Raw genomic sequence first — 22672 nt, 5'->3', positions numbered from 1 at the left:
TACCTGTAATATAAAGTGGGTTCTGAAAGCAGAAGTTTAAACTAAATATAAAAACCTGCAGTATTTACCGCTAAAAAGTATTAAATACTGAGGAAAATGAATACAAAATCTGATGCACTTTTGTTGTATAAAGTCAAACTTGAATTTTTGTGTGTAAATATGTGTGAATTAATAAGGATGGTGGCATTATCGTTGTTGTGGTTTCTGCATAGTTTGTACTGATGTGTTAATATTTTAATAAAGACTAAAATAATACAATATTACGTCAGACTTGTTTATTTTCTGCAAATTTGACTCGGATAACGACTGACTTTCATTTTAAATTCCCAAAAAAAAGATTCGCCACACCCCCATTGGGGGGGTGTCAACCGAGCACCCCCCCAAAGCTGTAAACCTAGGGGAAACACTGTATTGTAAAATAGTAATCATCTTGAAATATGACATTAATAATTGTAATATACACACATCTTATTGTGAGGTTGATTTCACATACACTACGCTGCTATTCAACACTACTTTGACGTTAGCTTGTCTACATACTCGAGCATAGCAAATTTAAATTAACCTTAGCGATGCATACAGTTACCTACATAATAAAATATCTCTAACTTACAAGGATGACCTTATTTGACCAACCTCAAACAGAAGCCGTTTGTTTTACAGTATTATCCCACTTAACGCTTAACACTTCTCTATTTCGTTTTAACTTGGAGGCTACGATTAGCATCGTTAGCACAGATGTAGCTAGCTACCACTGCCTTACACGCTAACCCAAGCCTTAACATTAATTACGTAGCTGATTAAAATCAAAAACACATAAATAAAGTACTCAAATTTCACTTACCGCAAAACCGCATTCATGCACCGTCTGTTTTAACCGCAGAGCGAGTCACAATAGTCCGATATAAGCATGAAGAACAAACTAACACGTTCAAGTTGTGTGCCCCGGTTGAACTGATCAGGCAGAGTGCCCGTAGCATCACGGAGCTGCTAGCAGAGAGACAAGAAGCTAACAGCAGCAGTCACTTGACAGAGATGTCACTCAATGTGACCACACCCTAATTTATGCATAACTTTAAGACTGAATATTAATTAACCCTTGTGTGGTGTACGGGTCAAATTGACCCGATTTCCATTTTCAATGAATAAAAATATAAGGATATTTTCGTTCAACCTGAAACTCAATGGCCGGGGCTTATTTATTTTGAAGGACATGTGGAATTGTTTTTATTTTTTTCCACTTATGAAAAAATGCCCACACGCATTTATATCCTTCATAAGAGGTTCGGGTCAATCTGACCCGGATACAATACCAGGACAGACAGACAGAGAAAAACACACAGAAAGACACAAACTAAAGACACACACACAGAAATACACAAAATAAACACACACACACACACACACACACACACACACACACACACACACACACACACACACAAGCTGTTTGATCCTGTTTTCCCTTGATCTTTACCCTTTGTAGTGTGTACACAAAACTATCCTAGAACATTATAAACATTTTAGATCTTCCAGATATGTATAAACATTTTACATTTTCTCGCACTGTCCCCCTCGCACCTGCACGCCGGAGGAGGGACTAAACAGAGACATAACCTCACATTACAGTGTATAGTGCAGAACTACAATTATCTACCAGCAAAATGGCCAAAAGATATTCTGCTCAGAGAGCCTTGGAGCTAATAATGGATGAGAGTGAGTGGAATGCATTAGAAGAACTTCATCAATATATTTTTCGGATATACTGTATTTTATGAATAGTGATTGTTAATTGTTTTTATTTGCTTTGTGTTTATATCTGTTCAACTGTATGTCATTTATATGGATGTTTCATCATCTCTATATATTTCACAGCCAAATACTTTTGGATGTGTGGTTCTTGTGTTTCAATTGCTGTTAAATTGCTTTATTTCCTTCAGGGCTTTGATTATTATATGACAGATTAAAAATAATAAACATTAATGAAAAAATGTTTCATTTACATTTGTCCTAGAAAAGCATGAGCAAAATGTAAACCTATTTTTTTAACATAAATTACATTTTTATCACAAAAAACGATGGACACTTAAATTTGATCCAGCAAAGAGTATTTTCAAAAGCGAATCATATATTTCATTTATATTGTTGGGGAATGAGTTAAAGACAATATATATAAGGAATTGTGCATGTTGAATTTTGTTCTGTATTTTTTTTAAACCCTGAAACATGTCCCGGGTCAATTTGACCCGAACATTACCAAAGGGTGCGAAATGTGAACATAACACAAGGGTTAAACAGATGAGTTGAGAAAAAATGCACCCCCCAATCCATAGTCACGAAGGGGGAATCTAACTATACAGAGAATATGGTTTTTTGAACCACGATGTAAACATGTTTATTTCTGCTGTAAAGTTGGGCATTTTAACATGGGGGTCTATGGAAATTGCGTCCTTCTGTAGACTGCTCCTACTGGCCACTAGATGAACTGCAGTTTGAGGCACTTCCTTATTGTCCTCCCGGTGTTGCAGTATAACTTGAGTCATGACAACTGGCGACATTCTATTATTTTCGTCATAGGAATCCGGGGCGTGTACATTGAGGACCCATTGTTGACTTACCAGGAAATAAACATGTAGATCGCCTCGTTTGTCGTTTACATTAATCTTTTGCTATATCTGCCTTCCTAAGATCACTTTGATGCACATTCAGTACTCGTATGTTAGGTTGTGGGTGTGAGGTCGATATTGTGACGCTTATAGGGAGGTATCGGAAATTACAAAGTAGGTGACTGTGTGGATGCCTGTTCAAAACATTGCAAACTTGAATAAATCATTTAAATTATATATTTGTGTCCGACTTTCATTTGTACATCATTCTTAATGTGATGTATAGTAGCTTTGTTAGCTGTCCATACCTTCAGACAGCCTAAAAGTAAAACACAAGTTGTTTATTCACAGCCCGAAAGCAGCATCGAGATGACTGGATCATCTGTGACAAGTTGTGATCAGCTCCGATTAAATTGTGATATCAATTCTGTAGCTATTCTCCAGCGAGCACGTTTTTTTATGAAATACCTGTATCCCTCTCATCACAACAAGACTCTACACTGTGCAGGAAAAACAATTACATACATGAAAATAACCTTGATGCATAGGAATTAAACAAACAAACTATCTTCCGTGGCTAATACTGATATGTCACAGTAACGTAAACCACAGAAAAGTAAGTCCAGCGGGGAACAAGTTCAATACAATACAGTAGCATTTGTACATCGTTCTTAATGTGATGTATAGTAGCTACTGTAGCTGTCCATACCTTCAGACAGCCTAAAAGTAAAACACAATAATAAAAATGCTTACATGACATGTCCTTTGTTAAACATTAAGCTGTCTTTGGCTCTTTTCTGCTGTAACAAATGTACATTTCCCCTCTGTGGGACGAATAAAGGTATTCTGATTCTGATTACATTTAACCTGTTGTGGAAACATTTCTTGATCAAATTGTTATGAAACAAATGAGATAAATATCGCTCTGACACTGATGTCACATCGGGACATTAACCCTAAACATTCACAGTAAACCCGGAGTGACATATGCACAATTACAAATATTATTATGATCTGCTCAGTTAAAGGTAGGGTAGGTAAGTTTGAGAAACCGGCTCGAGATTGCTAGAATTTGAAAATACACAACCGGAGAAAATCTGCCACTTCCTTATAGAGCCCCTCCTCCAACACACACGTACGTGCACATGACCAATGAGGGCACGAGATAAGTTTGTGCACAGATGGAAGGCTGACAGGCAGGTAGGCCATCCAGTTATTTTAGCCGGCCCGGCTAAAATGATTGGTCGTGCTTTTTACAGTACTACGGCTTCCACAGATGACATTTTTTTATGGATTTTTCGTCAAAGCACTTAAGATATTCATTGCTATCGGGATGTTAAGAGCATTCAATGGAATATAACAAAAAGTGTATCTCGAGCCGGTTTCTCAAACTTACCTACCCCACCTTTAATTGAGTTAATATATTCTTTATTATTCAATTCAAAGTATGTTCAAACAAATGTAAACCAAAAAATCATCCTCATTAATTTAGTTATAAATAAGAGTTACTTTACCATTAAAGCTCAATGTGACATATGTCACATTTCAGATATGTGACACTAGGGGGGGGTTTCTTGTCAGAAATGTGTTCTAGTCTAAATGACGTTCCCCTCTAATTTCCCAAAAGTAGAAATGGGTCCGGGTTAAACGTATCGCTTAAAAGGCATAATAGAACTACAGTATCATATGGATTCAACTTGTGCCCCGCTGGACTTACTTTTCTGTGGTTTACCGTTACTAGTCTGTGACATATCAGTATTAGCCATGGAAGATAGTTTGTTTGTTTCATTCCTATGCATCAAGGTTATTTTCATGTATGTTGTAGTGCCGAGAGAAGGGAGTCGGAGGCGGTGCATCGAAGGTGCAAATCTGTACTTTAATGAGCAGCAGAAATGCACATGCTGTCGGGTCGCAGCCCGAGAAGAGAAAAGAAAGCGAAAGGGACACACACACAGTAGGTACCCCGGAGGTACCGTCAACATATATGTCCGTGCGGAAACAATACCCCCAACCTGTAGTTCCTGGATTGAATTATGTAACCCCGTCAATTAGTGATCACTACAATGTAATTGTTTTTCCTGCACAGTGTAGAGTCTTGTTGTGATGAGAGGGATACAGGTGTTTCATAAAAAAACTTGCTCGCTGGAGAATAGCTACAGAACTTGTATCACAATTTAATCGGTGCGGATCACAACTTGTCACAGATGATCCAGTCATCTCGATGCTGCTTTCGGGCCGTGAATAAACAACTTGTGTTTTACTTTTAGGCTGTCTGAAGGTATGGACAGCTATCAATACATCACATTAAGAATGATGTACAAATGAAAGTCGGACACGAAATATATAATTTAAATGATTTATTCAAGTTTGCAATGTTTTGAACAGGCATCCACACAGTCACCTACTTTGTAATTTCCGATACCTCCCTGTAAGCATCACGATATCAACCTCACACCCACAACCTCACATACGAGTACTGAATGTGCATCAAAGTGAACTTAGGAAGGCAGATATAGCAAAAGATGAATGTAAACGACAAACGAGGCGATCTAAATGTTTATTTCCTGGTAAGTCAACAATGGGTCCTCAATGTACACGCCCCGGATTCCTATGACGAAAATAATAGAATGTCGCCAGTTGTCATGACTCAAGTTATACTGCAACACCGGCTCTGCCCCAGAGTTTGCCGCTTGGATGTGCACCGCTGCTAAAATGTAACACAATCATTAACATCCTCCACTTTCCAGTATCAAGTGTCGCTTTCCGGGACACACCCGCACACACAATATTGTGTCTCTGTTTTGATCCGCTCTGTGTGTATTTACATGAACACAGAGCGGATCAAAGCAGATACATATACACCGTTTTTTAGGGAAAACACTGCGGTCCCACAGACAATATTGTAATATATCTTTAACAATCAACACCTTAAATTGGTAAAGATGGTCGCTTAACGTACTACCGTACAACCTGCCTCAGCGCCCCTAAAAGTTGGCACAAGAGTAGACATGCAGAGCCGGACCCACGCAGTAAAGTTCTACACCGCCTGCCAGCAGACATGAAACAATAATTTAAAACAAGACGTACCGCAAACATGCCGCAAGCTCGTCCATCGGCTATGACTCCCCCCTCCCCACTGAGCTCGGTTTAATGTGCATAACTTTGGGCAAGGTTCATAGTTTTAAATATTGTAAAGCAAGCAACTGCCGGACTTACGCTCTACAAATACTCGCACTATAAAAACACGATACACAAGTCAATAAAAAACTCACCTTGTAGTGATCACTAATTAACGGGGTTACATAATTCAATCAAGGAACTACAGGTTGGGGGTATTGTTCCGCACGGACACAAATGTTGACTGTACCTCCTGTGTACTTACTGCGTGTCCTCCCTTTCGCTTTCTCTTCTCTTCTCGGGCTGCGACCCGACAGCATGTCCATTTCTGCTGCTCATTAAAGCCAGATTTGCACCTTCGATGCACCGCCTCCGACTCCCTTCTCTCGGCACTACAACCTTATGATTTTCATGGCTTTATCCTAGCTAACACCGGTGAATGATAATGTTTACAAATGCACAGCTGTATTTACGTTGCTCGTTGTAACGGCAAATGTGAACTCAGCTTTTTGCAAACAATGCGTCTTGTGATAACCTGTAACTATGACGAACATTTGATGACATTAAATAACTTGTAATAACTTTTACCTTGTAGAGATCTCCTCGGAACAGGACCAGCTTACTCAACATTTTCAAATAAAGATCTTTTGCAATTTTTCTGCTTTTCATCTTGTCTATTAAAGTGCCATATTGTTCAAGTTCAATTACGAAACTATTAAAGTACGGTTTTGAGTCCGACCATTTTGATTTGTGAATAAAATATCTGTTAATAATAATTAGAAGCTGAGTAATCGGCTGCAGAGCAAGCTGCTGACGTATGTGCTCAGTGGGCGGAGTTACAGAGATAAACATAACTTTTTTCTTTTTTCTTAACATGATTGAGACTTATAGAACGTACACCCCTCAAGATTAAAATAGTTTTACATGATTGATTGATGTTTCGATGAGAAATATGAATACATTCTGTCTCATATATTAACTGCATATTTGCAAATTGAACAACCCCACTTCTCCCTTTTTTTCAGTGCACGGATCTGTTCTCTGCCAACACTTTTAGTCTTTTTCTTACAAGAGGAAAAATAGTAAATACTCTTGAGATTCTTGCGTTCTGCCTATGGAGATTGCAATGGAATATTGCTTGATTCACAGTCAACGTCCAAAGTTTGGTTACTCTGATACAACATTTCTAATTTCTCTGACTTTTGATTGACATACGACAAGTCTACCATGTCCGTCAAACACCAAGATTTTAAGTGTAGTAATGTTCTATGATTTTATGACAGTGTTAAATCAATTGCTGTAAGTGCGTGCTGCACTTTAGGCGTAACAACATCGAGGAATGTGGGCTGGAGGTGTTTTGCTATCCAATAAGAAAATCTTTATGAATTCTTTACATATTATCTCACTCCAAGGACATCATTCCTTATTATCTGTGCGACACACCTTGAGTCGTCAAGTATAATAAGAACAACCTAACAATTCACACAGTGTCAAGTCGTGTTACTCGGTAGAACCTGAGGCTAAACAATGAAGTAGAAAGTTTTACTCTAGGCATATTTGCAGTGTTTCTGACTGTGTGTGTGTGTGTGTGTGTGTGTGTGTGTTGTGTGTGTGTGTGTGTGTGTGTGTGTGTGTGTGTGTGTGTGTGTGTGTGTGTGTGAGAGAGTGTGCCTCTGTCTCCCCCCACAGGCTGGTAGCAGCAGACTCAACGAGGTCCTTCCTCGGCAGTACCTGCAGTACTTTGATGCTTAAGATCTCGAGGTATGAATAAACTATCAGTATACTTCTATCATTACAGTGGGACAGTGCCTGTGTAATTCAAACTTAAAATCTTCTTTTAGGTAATTTTTGTTGATCTAGGGTTTCAACAATCACTTTGAGCCTTGTTTCCAGGGTGATTTCTTGCTATATAAATACAATTCTCTCACCTTAGAAAGCTTTATCGAGTATTGTGTCTGAGCGGGCCAAAAACGTTCAACTTAACATCTATTAATTTGCCTACAACGGCCTCGGATGTTTATGGAAACTTAGTGAGGACTAAGGAAACTGGACCCACGCTGCATTATATATCAACCTTACCCTGTTGCTTCAACAAACACACACACACACTCCTATTCATCTCCGTCTGTGATACACACACACATGCAAACACAATTTAAACATCTACACAAGCATCTGTAACACTCTTATCCTTTACTCTCACGCACATGCTCGTTTACAAAGTGTATCTGCTAATTCATTTGAAAACTAAAAAATCCAGTTTTTAGCATTCACCTCAATTTTTGCCCAAACAGTTGTCATGTGAGCCCTATGCAGTTCTTTAGGAGTTATTTTTTCTTCATTCAGATCCATGAACAGTTCCTGCTTCCATGATTAATAGAGGCAGTATTTGAGTCAACGGTCTTGAAAACAAATGAGGTTAAAAATGCCCTTTAAGGAGTCATTTTGGTATTTGTTTTACATTTTTTGAATTCAGGAAGTGAGGGTTATTAACGTCTTGACAATATCCAACAATTAGTTCCATGAATATTTCGTTATTTGCTCTGTTGCCCTCCCAGTCTTGTAATACTTAGTGCTATTTGCTTCTTTTTTCCAACTAATACCTTGGGCTTCAGGAAAATAATAACAGTGCTTTCGCAATCCTTAAAAACTCTAATATTGAATTGTTTTAAATGTAGGCCTTTAAAAGTCTAAACCGGTGTGGTTGAACTGGCCCTTTATGACAGGACGCTGGATGTCATTGGATGTTCAAGATGAAACATACAGTCAATGACATACACATACATGGGTGTGATATTGTCTCTAAAAGGTAAAGTATGCAACAATTCCATAAAAAAACTATGCATGGAAAATAAAGATAATCCCTCTTAATCATCACTAGACCCACTATAGTGTGTGGTGTCTGTGTGTGCATAGACCCTGCAGCCCATGCCTCTATTTACTCTCTTCTATTTATTTGTCTGACTTCAGGAAGTTTTGGGCATCACAAAAAGCCTTTTAGAACCCCACGTGTGATAGTAACCCCCAGCTACTGTGCAGGGTGTGGTGTGAACACAACGTGGGTGCTTTCTGGTTTAAAACTATCAATGACAATTGTGTGTAATTCAACATGGCTTTGATACTCATTTTTATTGGAAGTGTTATGCCAATTGAGCAAACTCCTGCTGATGAAGACCAAGTGAGACATTTTGAAAGCTCCGGAAAAATAAAGTAAGTGGACCTTGAGTTGATATTGGTTTGCCAAATGGTTTCCTGTATAAAAAGTGTAGATATAGCTTTCAAATAATTTGATTTTAAAATATTTTTTTGTTAAATACTGTTTCACACTGATTTCCTCTTTCCCTGGCTCAGTGCTCCCTTAATGTCCTTCCTGTCCTGATGTCCTTGTATCAAAGTGTCACATCATTGTTTGTAGTCTAAAGCCTTACTCACACATGTGTTGTCAAACTGGTCAGTGGAAAGTTGTGACATGCATCAGGAAGGACAAATCAAAACGCCATGTTGATCTTTATTATAATGGAAAGTTGGTAATGAATGGAAATCACCAACAAGACATGCTTTATAAAAAAACTGTATATTGAAGCATGTCAGATGATCTAATTTATTTTTGAAATGTATGGGAAACTACTGAGTAAATATTATCTCTCTATTTCGGGAACTACATTTTAGGCTTCAATATATCACAAAGGTTTATGGGTTATGTTTTTGTCAGGTATACAGTACCTGCAGTTGGAGTTGCTTTGGAAACATTCAGAGCCAGCACCTTCAAACGGCTGTGTATCTAATTATAGATAACAGTTTTTACTTTTGCAGAAATACTTTTTTTCCTCTTGGGTTTTTGTTGCTGGGTGACCTTGAAACCTCAACTAAAGTCTCTTGCATGCACCGTTTACCTTGGTAATACAAACGTAACAACATTGGAGCGAGCATGTGAGTATTATGCAGAAACACACTTTTACATATCCACAATGGACCAAACAATATTGAAGATAGATAAAACCAACATCAGTGTCAAGCATTTCTTATTTTCAATAAAGAGTTTTATACACCTTGTGGGTTAGGTTGTAGATTGTTGAAGTCTAATCCATGTTATGAAGGGGCAAAGTCCAGCACAGGATAGGGAAGGTTACACCCTAACCCTAACCCTAACCCACGTTGGAACCCACTAAACCACAAAGAAGTAGTGGTAAAAACAGGTAAAGCATGTATCCATTTATATACATTCATTGGTAAACTGAACTAAATGGGTTGGGGTTATCAGGTTGAAAACAAAAAGATAATAGTTTTTTTTCTGGGGAAATCCGATTGAAATAATCGTGCAATATTTGTAATATGTAAATGATCAAGCATGATTAGTTGGCAAAACATTTTCCTAGCAATGATTGTGCCGACCATTCCAGCATCAAGCAAGCCAGTAAAAAGGACTTTTCCTCGGCTGGATTTGTGATTCAATATCGGAGACGCTGCTCAAACCAGGGTCAAAAATAAAGAACCTAAAAGTGAGTGTCGCCCCAGAGAGGAAGCAATAGTTGCAACGCTTTCTTCTACAAAGTAAAACGTATTTTGTCCTGGATTAAGTTGCTGTTTAAAACACTTGTGAATTGGAACTTAAATAAAACAGAAACACAACAAATCTACTTAGGTTAGGTTTAAAACAATTATGATTGTTTGGCAATGTTTGTCTAGTTATGATCGTACAATGTTGACTCTGTTTTCACACAGGACACAGCAATCCCATGATCGAGAGTCCTGTGTTTGTGGAATTTATTAAACTGACTTGACAATGTTGTACAGTATGGGGTTTCCTTTAGTTCCTTATTATCTTCTTTCAGTCTTGCAGACATTCATACACCTGCAATGCCTGTGCAAAGGTGTCTGCTCCAGTACTGGAGCAAGATGTGCAACTTACATTATCTCGAGTAAAGATCTCATGCTCTATGGTTTCATGGGGAGATAGTTCCTGACACTTTAATTACTTTGCATGAGTCACGTGAAGCGTTTGTTTTACCATCAACAGCCACCCCTATGCTGGTGGGAATTTCAGGTAGCAAAGACAAAAGGAATGCTGTACTGCACACATTGTGGATACACCTCCTGCTATTCTGGTAAACTGTTATTGCCTGCTGACTTCCTTGTTTGCTCTGTATACTGCCTGTTGTCACTGTAGACTCACCGGGTGGAAAGCAGAAACAAAGTAAAGAAAATAGTCTCATGACAAGAGGTGGAGGTGGGGTTGGACAGAGATAAGAGACGGAAACCATGTCTTTGTCCAAGCCAGAGGAGCAGCTAGCCTACGAGCTAAGCTGCCCCATCTGCCTTCAGCTCTTCTCCGATCCCTTGGTTCTCCCCTGTGGACACAACTACTGCCGATCCTGTATCGGAAAGAGCGTCGACATCAAGGACCAAACACCTCCACGGTGTCCAGAGTGCCGCGAGGAGTACCAAGGGTTTGAATCCCTGCAGAGGAACTTCAAACTCTGCAGCATCATCGAGGGTTACCGAGCCACCGCTCCACAGCTGGACTGGCAGCCTGACACTGTGGGGGGGGAGGTTTTCTGCGACCACTGCATAGACGAGCAGTTGGCGGCCGTGAAGACGTGCCTGAAGTGCGAGGTGTCGCTGTGTTCCAGACACCTTCAGAGGCACAACGAGAAGGAGGCGTTCAGGGCCCACGCCGTGGTGGAGCCCCTGAAGGAGCTGGGGATGAAGGCCTGTGCCACTCACCGGCGTCCCTTTGAGTATTTTTGCTCCAACGACATGACCTTGATGTGCAGCACGTGCTTCATAGAGGGACACCACTACGACCACGATGTTCTCACCTTCAGCGCCGCAGACCAGGAGATGAGGGCGGCGCTGGAGAGCCGCAGCAAGGTAGTGCTTTCATTTATGTTTACTAGAGGAGAGATATTTGTTCCTTTTTTTATCGTAGCATCAGTCTTGCAAACATTGAGAAAACTGGGACTTTGGGATAGAGTAAAAAACAGGGTAAAGTCAAATACATTTACCCTAAATGTGTTTTTTACGATCACATTTTTTTCTAGAAAGTACTTATTGTATGTAAATTGAAGAAACAATGGATTGGTAATGCAGCGATTATTTTTGGTAATAAAGTGAAGATCAACTGAATGTGGGAACTTGTGAAGTTTGTCTACAGGCAAGTACACAATTTGACAAACATGAACAAAAACGTTTCTGATAATAAATGAATATTGAATTGACTGTTCTTTTTAAAATAAATTCCTGTTTTTCCTTTAATAGACACTTCACGTTTGGCCTCATGCATGAAATGTTTTCTGTTTATTTTTAGATATATTGAGAAATAATAAACCTGAACTCTTACTACTTTTAAATCCAGGCTGAAGACTTTTCTTTTTGCCGCTGCTTTTAATTGAACTATTCATATCTTAAACTGCACTGTAACTTTTATCCATGTATTTTTTTCTTTTAATGCTTATTATATTATCTTTGCTTTTTAATGACTGTTTTTAAATGCCATTTTCTTAATATCTTTCATTTTTGTAAAGCACTTTGAATTGCCTTGTGTTGAAAGGTGCTATATAAATAAACTTCCCTTCCCTTGCCTTGTCTTGCCTTGCCTTGCCTTGCCTTGCCTTGCCTTGCCTTGCCTTGCCTTGCCTTGCCTTGCCTTGCCTTGCCTTGCCTTGCCTTGCCTTGCCTTGCCTTGAACAATAAATTGCTACCAAACAGAAAACACTAGAGATGGCACAATGGAATGAGACATCAGAGGTTTGAATAAAGTGGCTAGCGGCCATCTGGCTCACTGTCATGGCGCATTACAGGAGTATTGAATGATAAGAATGCAAAAGTTGTCCGGCTGACGAGAAACACCCAATGACTTCTGACAGGGTTGACTTGAGTTTTCCATTCCAGATGACTTGCAATTAATAAGATTACATCTGTGCCAGGAAGAAGTGCAAAATCATTTCACCGAAATGGCACGTACACATGACTAGGCATCTCTTTTTGCTTGCAATATGGAAAATACAAAGTGCTAAACAGGCAACATGTGTGCAGGTGGTTTCCTTCAGGCTGCAGATCACAGAGAGTGTCCTGCAAAAGACAGCAGAGGAGCAAGGAGCGTCTGAAGCCATCGGAGACAAACTGGTGAACAAGGCGGTCACCATCATGGACAGTATGGCTGCACTGGTGGACAGGTAACATACTGTAGTATTAAGTATAAGGAAAAACAGCCATACATTTGTTCTTAATTGCTCCAAAGTCTTTAAATAAAAAAGTGTCTAACAGTACAACTTCAACATTTTTAGATCACATGAAGGATCATACTTTCATTAAAAGTCAATGTCAGGATTTGTGCGGGGAAAAAAGTATTCTATATTAAACATTTTCTACATTCCATATGTGTGCATTTAACTTGCTATAAGTTTATTGATGCCCAATACTTGATTGTATTTAGTTTCCGAGATAAAGCCTTGTTTTCATCATTCTATATTCTTTGGTCAAATGGGACTACTTTTTCTTAAAATATAATATTTGTTTAAAAATATATATTTTTCCCTCCCCTCACTGGTTGAAGTGGGCGCAGTTTAGCTGCACAATGGTAACGTCACATCATTTCACGACCAATCAGGATTTATCTCCATTTAAATCAGAATCTGATGAATGCTGTTGGGTTGTATGTTTATCTTTCTTGACCACTGCCAATCAAATCACATTAAACCACACCCTAAGTCACGATGAAGCAGATTAGCTATGAGTTTCACCATGGTAACCTAAAAGATAAAACAAAAGTCTAAAACTAAGCTTTTGTCCAATCACAACAGAGCCGGCCAGCTAACCAATCAGAGCAGACTGGGCTCTGGTTTCAGACAGGGTGAAAAGAGGTGCTGCAGCACAGGCAGTATGAGAAAAATAAAGACAACTCTTTTTGAACATTAAAGCATGGAGACATGTCACAGTAGAGTCACAAAATACAAATAGGAACCTGAAATAAGCTTAAAAGGCCCTTTCAAATTAATATGAAAGCGTTTAACTGTAGAACCATTGTAACAAAATGTGTGGACACTGAAGCAGAAATGTACAATAACATAGGAAAACCACGCCTGCACTGTTACTAACAGGTTATATGATTAATGTGATAAGTCAGTCTGAGTACAATTGACAGAAGCACATACCGTGAAAAGGATTACCAGAAGCAGATTTTCTTTCAGGCCTGAACAGTCACTTAATGCGATGGATCCAGTTTGTCAGCATTTTGAGACTGCCTGGAAACATTGTCAAGTGTCATATGCTCTTTAAGATCACCTTTCAACTTTCACTGTGAGACTGATTCCATTGAGTCAGTAATTTAAAGTTTCAATGTATTACTTAGTTTTATGAGAGAAAACATTAAAACGTGCTGTCCTTGCACATAGACATACTGTTAAAAAAGGCTCTTCAAAGCTGAAGTAATACACAAACAATGCCATAATATGAGTAGTATATAGTCTGGTGGGAATGATGATGTTCCCAGTTTACCATGATTTTGATGTACTGCTGCTGTGTTGTGTTCAGGTACAGGGAGCGCCTGCATGTGCTGCTGGAGGAGGAGAGGAGCATGCGCAGACAGAGCTGGCAGTATGGACTCAATGCACTGGAGGAGCAGCAGCAGCAGTTAGTGGAGGTCCAGAGAAACGCTGAAGAGGTCCTCAGTGAGACAGACCCATGCGTCTTCATACACAGGTAAGAATATATTGCTAAAACAAAAAAATGAAGGAAAAAAAAAGTAATATATGAGTCCAAAATCATGTGAAAGAAATAGTTCCTAATAATATTGGAAAACATGTTTTCACTGATGAATTGACAGCATGTATATTTGTCTATTTACAAAGGTGCATACATGTGCCATTAAACTTGATTTCATTAACAATATAAGCTTTACAAACTACGGAAGCCCTGAGTGAAAATTGAGAAAAGAAGTCTGATCTCAAAATTACTCTTCTGTGCTTATGATTTAAGAATTATATTTAGAAAAAGGTTTTGGTAGCAGCTTCTGATAAAAAATGTTTTTGTTTATCTGTGAAACTGGAGTTAAATGAAGGCGTTGCAAGGGGGCCATACATAAAGTTTTGCCAGGAATATCTTTCTAAGCTAAATTTTTCCAAGCTTTGTACTCAAAGCTTTCATGTTTTCTTTCAGGTAAGTTTTAGTACTCGATGCGAGTATTGAAAAATGACTGTCATGTCTTTATTTAGAAAATAGGATAGTGATGCATTTCAGCCTCTAGTGGCCATAATTAGTATTACAGTAACAAACACTTAAAAACTGTATAATAAAAAAATAATATTTCATAGATTATCCATACAAAATGCACCACTTCTGAAGTCATAGGCACAGGAAATAAAGAAAAATCAATTGGATTTATGAATCAACATAATTTGTTTTCTTCCTCACTTGCCTCTCAGGGCTTCGTTGACATTAGATAATGTTAAATTTAAAAGTGTGCCGGATAACTACGTGAGCTAGTAGCTATTACTACTTTATATGAGTCTAGCAGATAAGTCCTCACATGGTTCTGCCTACATGAGTAAAGACATGTGATGCCAGAACCAAAGCATGTGAATAAATGGTCACATGGTAAAAATCCTCAACTGAGAGAACTCTTCTGCTCTCCAGGTTCATGCAGATTGAGAATAAGCTGAAAGAGGTCTCCACAGGCAACTTTCCCTCCGTGGTCCCCTTGAAGGCTCCGCTGAACACCAAGCGTCTGCAGGCAGGCCTCAAAACCCAAGACTTCCGCTCCGAAATGATCCCCCTCCTGAACTCCCTCCATATCCTCCTGAACCCCCTGGACCTCACCTTCAACCTCTGCACCGCCCACCAGAACCTGATAGTGTCCAATGATCTGCGCACGGTCAAGTACAGCCCCAGCAAGCAGTCGTACGCAGAGCACCCAGAGCGTTTCACAAGCGCACCCCAGATTCTGTGCAGCCAGGGGTTCTCCAGTGGGGAGCACATATGGGTGGTGGAAGTGGGGCCCGGCAGCATGTGGTCCATGGGCGTGTGTTACAAGAGCATCCTTCGCCGTGGTGACCACAGCCGCCTAGGACACAACTCTGTTTCCTGGCGGCTTCAGTGGAAAAACAACAAGCTGACGGTGTGCCAGTCCTCCTGCAACGTGGCTCTGGGGGAAATGACCAATCACCCGCTCAGGATTGAGATAGCACTGGACTATGAGGCTGGGACTTTAATATTCCATAACACCAAAGGGCACAGGGAGCACCTGCACACCTTCAGGGTTGTGTTCAGGGAGCCCGTTTACCCAGCGTTCAGTATCCATTCAAACACACAAGAGTCCTGGATCACACTGCACAGTGGGATGTAAACACAACTTCTGTTGTTTGCTTTTTTACATGCTTAGAATTGATTTGGGTGTTAAGCATTGTTTTGTATTTGTACTGCTCCCTGTCAAATGTCTGTAATAAAATACATGTTTAACAAATGCCATATTTGTATGGAATCGATCCTAAATAGTGCATTTATGTGTCTTAAGTAAGAACAAAATGACCTCAGTCAGACATTAGCTTGTTGTTGTTTACAAAACATTTTTTGTTAATGATAAGAGTGATTTTTGTAGAGTACATTAATGTTTTTCATACATGAATTTGCTTAGTGGGATTTTCTTCGTTTAGTTTTTTGTCATTTTCTTAAATTTCAATTTTTAGTGTGTCTATGAAGTTACCTTCATTTCTTTTGAATTGTGTGTTATCTGTTTGTGATCTTTATTTCGTGTAAACATTGATGTGCGTGGACACCGACCTTTAGGATGAATATGAGACACATATTTGTGTTTATGCAACAAATAAACTCTTGTGATAATGTCTGTGCATCAACATCTATATATGTAGGCCTATGTCTGTATGGCACGCGCGCCGGATTCATTTTAGAAGTGGGGGGGCCAAAAAAGTGCGTGTGTATGACCCAATCCCAAACCACGCCCTACACACTCCCCCTCCGTGACGAAGTGAACTCCGTGGAGTGACACATGAGGCTCCCTCCTGTCAGATGGAGGGAGACAGCGGCAAGCTTTGGGACAAACTCCCCTCTCTCCGGCAGAAACAGGAAATGCCGTAACTGTATGTAACAACGGTTTCAAATCAGCATCTCTTTGACAAAAAATGTAAATTAATAACTCAAATAAAACTCCAAACATCTTTAATTGTGTTACTTTTTTGTAAAGCTCTTTTAGTTTTAAACCTGATGTTTATAAGCTTCTTAGTTTTTGCAACAGTCTGTAAATATACACAACTTTATAATAAAATGCACACATTTACATTTTTCTAGACTAAACACAGGTAGCCTATGATCCTAAGTTAAAAACATATGAGGTTATCATGAGGTTGTTAACATCGCAGTTTATCAGTGGGCTATCAAGAGCCAATCATATTGCATACTATACCATACAGTGTATGGTACAGTATGCAATATGATTGGCTCTTGACAGTTCGATTAAATTCAAATAGCTTTATTAGCATGGCCATATTGACATACAGCATTGTCAAAGATATGTACAGTTGCAACATCCATGCACAAATACACATTTGAAACGTACTGCTTAATTCATAAATATATGCATTCATTCAAGAGTTTTAGTCACTGAAATAAAGTTAATACATCGGGGTTGCCAGGTTGGGCTATTAAACGGTAATTTAGAGTATTTTAACCGTTTAAACTTTAATTTAACAAACCTATCATGATGATTTGTATTAATAACATACCATTTTCCAGTCACTGGCTCGATTTTATTATTAAAAACAAATAAAAAAATAATGCTCCGTGTTTCACGCGTCTTTGAAAGGGGGATGGTGTAAATTGAACCTGGCAACCTGCATTTAATCTGTCACACATTTTGTCATTGGGCAGGACAACATCAATTCATGTTAGTAACAATATTCTACGCAAGGTCACCTAACAGCAGAAGGCATGGGCTCAGGAGAGAGTACGACCCGGAAAGTGTCTTTCGGTGTCGATGATGAGGACCGAGTCAGGATTCTTCGTGGTGTCAAGGTAAAGCGAATCAAGCTAACGTTTGATAAACCATGCTAACATTACTTTAATCTGACGGCTAGCGCTAACTAGCCGTTAGCTGTTGCTGCACAGCAAATTAAGTTATTTGTTCATTCTGAGTTAAATATACGTTAGGTATACAACCATTAAAGTGACTGCTGATGTGAGGAGGATGTATAGGGATGGAGGGGCTGGGGCAGGTTGATGTATGACCTTAAACAAGCCTTTTTTCCTTACACCAAACGTATATCGTAATATGCCTCAGTTAACGTTGTATCCTGTTTATCGGCAAAATAAGACACTCTGGCATATTACCAGGACCATCTAGGAACCTTCAGGCTCTTCTTGTCAATTCGGCATATACATTACCCATCCAGAAGCAGTTCATTATTATAAATCTTACATTTGTATAATTCCCAAGCAGCTGTCAGCGTTTGCTACCAACGCTAAATATAATACGTTTAGGTAGAAACTAAGCGAACGAATCGTTAATGCTTGCCTATATTCCGTCGAAAAAATGTAATATAATTGCACAATAGAGACATTGCTAAATCAAAAAGAGATTAAAATAGTGTTGTAGTAGCTATGAGTATATTGTTCATAATGTAGGGCGTTTTAAATTGGGATATTTCGAATGAGGTTTGGCGTGCTGCTCTGCCACTGACACTGCTGCCTTCCAGTGCAACTGAAAATGTCGGAATTTTAAATTACTCTATTATTAGACCATTTCCCCCCTTACATCCTCCCCTTCTCACATGTAAGATCATGTTATGTTCTTTTAGGGGTTTCCCAGATTTATGATTTCAAAATGCTATATTTTTTCTTACCGAAATGTTTATAGGTTTTTCCAGTTGTTTTACTGAAAACGACGTGCAACTTTTGGGCTTCTTTCAAAATAAAGATATTAAGCCACAGGCATACAAACTCAAGAAGTGCACAAATACCTGTAGCATGACCGAAGCCATAGCAATTTCTTGCTTTCTAAAAAGTCTATTGGAATTTGTAGGTGTAGTCTCCTAATTTCCTATAAATTTGAAGGCACCGTCACATTCACTGTAGCTATACTGAAATGCAACCTAGTCGAGTTCTACAGCTACTGTAATATAAAAGAAACACCTATGAAACTCAATAAAGTTAGAGCTTTATAGTTGTGTTAGTAACATAAATCATAGTAATAGTTAACATATTTGTAAAACAAGGAAATAACGAGTTTTGCAGATAATCCTATTTACCAGTTTTGCATGCACATTCAAATCCAGTGAGTCATAGGTACAGTGAGTCAGTGCTGCCTACTGTGGTTTTTAAAGAAACAAACCATTTCCTTGGACGGACACACACATTCAAATGTAAAGTACAGTTGCAGCTTTTATGCTAATTTGCAGGTTTATGTTTTATGCCAAAAGTGTTGCCAAAGTTACTCTACTTCCCAATGTCTGGCAGACAACGCAGGATTGCCCAACTTTGTGCATGCACAAAGTTGGGCAATCCTGCGTTGTTGATTTTCTGTCTTTATCCATCTTTGATTTTTTTTAAATGCATGGATTCTATCTCTCCCTAGCTGTCAGAAGATGTTCTCCAGAGGATGAGAGGAGTAGCCAACATCGCTCCAGAACGCCCAACCTCACCAACCTCACCAACCTCAAGCCCTCAGAAAGACACAGGTACTGTATCATGCACCTTGCAGCGTTTCATTAGAGATATAGACATTTAAAGTGACATGCTTACCAGGTGAATGTCACTGCACATGTGCACAGTTTATATCCTGAGAAAGCAATACATTACCTGTAGCCTTACCTTTCAATATTCATATACGAAATAGGTCATACTTTATAGGTTGGTTTACTAGTACACATAAGTGAACGCTATTTCACTTTACAATTGATTTTTAATCTGTTAACATTACCGGCTCCTTCAACTTTTTCCTTACAGTTGATTCCTAACCTACATTTCTCCCGCTGTGGGATGAATATATTTGGACTTTATTTCTCGTAATGGAATAATGTTTTCTTTTTAATATTACTACTTTTTTTGCATGAAATATTTTCATTATATTACAACTTTATTGTCAAAATCTTGGAGAACACTTACTGGCAATTTTTTTAATCTGCATAATATGTGAACTTGAGCAGGAATCTTGCTCAAACACATGAGCTATTAAAATATGAGGTTTATTATTAAAATCTATTTATTTATTTAATAGGATAGCCATTAGCTGATTCATACATTAATTATAGGTCTACATGTGTGGTCACTTGGCTGGAATATCATACATATTTAAAAGCATTAGAGGGTGCCTGAGAGCTTTACTGCATTATATCACATTTTTGTATATCTTCAATTGTGATCTTGTGCCTGCATTTTGTGTTTCCCTTTAAGACATTTCTACCATACAATTATGAAGAAAAGGCAGGAATGAGTAAATAAACGGACTGTTTAATGCTTACATTTGACCCCTGTTCTTTGTCCAGGTGCCTCTCGCAGCGCTAGCTCAAGCCCCCCTCCCCAGCAGAGCCCCAAGAAGCAGGCCCAGCCCGGCCCCCAGCCCAGCCCCCAGTCCGGCCCCCAGCCCGGCCCCCAGCCCGGCTCCCAGTCCGGCCCCCAGCCCGGCCCCCAGCCCAGCCCCCAGCCCGGCCCCCAGCCCAGCAGTAGCAAACCTGCCTCCTACGCTAAGGAAGAGCAGAAAAGGTAAACGGTTGACAAGCATTCATTATTTCTTTGTATTTATAGTGACTAATGCTGCATCTTTAATCGTCTATAGTAAATGTAAAGCTCGTCGGTTGGCCACTGGCTGCCTATCCTTGTGCCAACTTTAAAGGGCACGCATACAAACAAAACCCTGGTATGTGTTAAGCCCCCAACAGTGCCTCTTTTCTGCTCTGAAATCATAAAAACGACTCTCGCAACAACTATGCTGCATTGTGACCATCAGAGATATGAGTTGGCTCGTACTTTCTCAGCATCAATATGCAGACTGTTATGAAAGCCTGTTATCAATGGCAACTAAAATTCACCTATGAAGCCACGAGTATTGTAAAAAAAAACATTCAATTTGTACCTTCCCCTCACTAAGCTGCTTATTCCATGTTCCCTTTGTGCGAGTACTTTTTCTTTTTGAGGAGCTCTGGGGCTCATTGCTATATAAAATGGACGCCTATACATACGGCAAATGTAAAGTCATGTCATTGTTCATTATGACTAAGGAAATTAAAGATTAAGTTACATTTTGGTAAAATAGCTGTCAATATCTTAAAACTGGGATAACACAGATTGGTGTTTTTTTTAATTTAACTTTATAAACAGTGAAAATCAGTTAGTGAATGTTCATTTTTTTCATACATTCCCCCTGTAAGTAGGAAGTAGGACAGGCAGTCTGTCAATAGGATCCATAATGTTTCATTGCAACACAAAGACTGAATCTCTTCGCAGGTGAAGCCTGACAAGGAACAATATCTCATGAAATCCCAAACAAGTGCATAACTAATTTACATGTCTGTTGCTTTTTCTTGTTTTGATACCTTTCCGGGTCGTACACTCAAATTGTTTTTAATAGTGTATTGTCAGGCTTGGCGAGTAATGGATTACATGTAACAGGAATATGTAATCAGGATACAAAAACAGGGTAACTATTCCCTTACGGTTACATAAGAAAACACGGAATCAGATGACTGTTACATTTAAAACAATTGGGGATTACTTGCAGGATTACAACGTTAGTAAAAGAGCATATAGTGTTTGTTGTAAAAGGATAACATTTGATCTCTTCTCTGTAAGCTGTACTGCTCTATAGGCTAATACTTTAAGTGTGAATCTATACGCCTACTGCCTGAATCTGCTTTATGGTTTTCATTTTCTTTGGTTAATTTGTTCTTTTTTAATTCAGTAGATGCACCTACGTATATACTCCCATACCAATTGTAATAGTCTGAAAAAGAAGGCCTTGAAGTACTCATCAACACGAGGACAGGAAGCGGTCCTACCCATAAAATAATTTGACATATAAAAATAAAGAATAATCATCAAATTAGCTTAAACAAAAGTTGTGTATCACTGCTGTAGATCAAACTAAATATTAACCAATGAAATCCATATTTAAATGACGGGTTTATAAATCACTCTCTGCTATTTCTTATAACCGCTAATATAACTTATAGTACAGTTTATATTCTCCATGTATTTGACTGGTCTGGTGAAAGTTGGTATATGCTGCCCCCTTGTGGAAATATGTTCCAAGTAATTTAGACAGTAAGGAAGGGATTTAGAAAGCAGAAAGTATGCAATTTATGGAAGCACAGTGTGTGTTAATGTATGGTGTGTGTGTGTTTCTGTGTTTCAGGTATGAACGGCAGCAGGCTGCACTGAAAGCGGAACAGGCCAAAGTGGAGAAAAGAGAGAAAGAATCAGCAAGAGAGGAGATGACCAAAGCCTTGACGCAGAAACGCATGGAAGCTGAGCACGCCCAAAAACTGGTACACACACACACACACACACACACACACACACACACACACACACACACACACACACACACACACACACACACACACACACACACACACACACACACACACCACACACACACACACACACACACACACACACACACACACACACACACACACACACACACACACACACACACATATATGTATACATCACTTCAGGGGACATTACATTGACTTATATGCATTTCCTAGAGACTTAGCTTAACCATAACCAACACATGCCTAACCCTAACCCTTACGCTTAACCTTACCCTTACCCTACCCCTAATCAAGTCTTCCACACACACACACACACACACACACACACACACACACACACACACACACACACACACACACACACACACACACACACACACACACACACACACACCCACTCACTGCTTTTAGAGGACAACTTTAAGGGACTAGTTTCTGCACTAA

At 39.2% G+C, this 22672-nt stretch overlaps 2 protein-coding genes across 2 annotated transcripts in view; both read left to right on the top strand.

Moving 5' to 3' along the window:
• Positions 1 to 10814: 10814 nt before the first annotated feature.
• On the top strand, positions 10815 to 16561 carry LOC117494421 (E3 ubiquitin/ISG15 ligase TRIM25-like). The gene is made up of 4 exons (XM_034145334.1): positions 10815 to 11594; positions 12759 to 12898; positions 14256 to 14423; positions 15357 to 16561. Exons 1-4 carry the CDS (start codon positions 10983 to 10985, stop codon positions 16063 to 16065), a joined length of 1629 nt encoding a protein of 542 aa, XP_034001225.1. The 5' UTR covers positions 10815 to 10982; the 3' UTR covers positions 16066 to 16561.
• Positions 16562 to 17549: 988 nt separating this feature from the next.
• Positions 17550 to 22672, top strand: part of chchd6a (coiled-coil-helix-coiled-coil-helix domain containing 6a) — an 83153-nt gene continuing 78030 nt past the window's right edge. Inside the window, exons 1-5 of the mRNA XM_034145478.1 lie at positions 17550 to 17747; positions 19306 to 19408; positions 20216 to 20300; positions 20397 to 20432; positions 22081 to 22213. Of these exons, the coding sequence (XP_034001369.1) occupies positions 17664 to 17747; positions 19306 to 19408; positions 20216 to 20300; positions 20397 to 20432; positions 22081 to 22213 (441 nt within the window). The 5' untranslated portion in view covers positions 17550 to 17663. The remainder of the gene's footprint in view (positions 17748 to 19305; positions 19409 to 20215; positions 20301 to 20396; positions 20433 to 22080; positions 22214 to 22672) is intronic.

This window comes from Trematomus bernacchii, unplaced genomic scaffold (assembly GCF_902827165.1).
Source record: "Trematomus bernacchii unplaced genomic scaffold, fTreBer1.1, whole genome shotgun sequence".
NCBI classification, from domain to species: Eukaryota; Metazoa; Chordata; class Actinopteri; order Perciformes; family Nototheniidae; genus Trematomus; species Trematomus bernacchii.
The sequence above is the reverse complement of the archived record's forward strand: the minus strand, read 5'-3'. Positions and strand labels throughout refer to the sequence as shown.

Excerpts from the sequence above, each read along its gene's own strand:
- LOC117494421 (XM_034145334.1), top strand. The coding sequence starts at position 10,983 with ATGTCTTTGTCCAAGCCAGAGGAGCAGCTAGCCTACGAGCTAAGCTGC. Across the intron at positions 12,899-14,255 it reads ATGGCTGCACTGGTGGACAG|GTACAGGGAGCGCCTGCATG; the intron begins GTAACATACTGT and ends TGTTGTGTTCAG. Across the intron at positions 14,424-15,356 it reads CCATGCGTCTTCATACACAG|GTTCATGCAGATTGAGAATA; the intron begins GTAAGAATATAT and ends TCTGCTCTCCAG.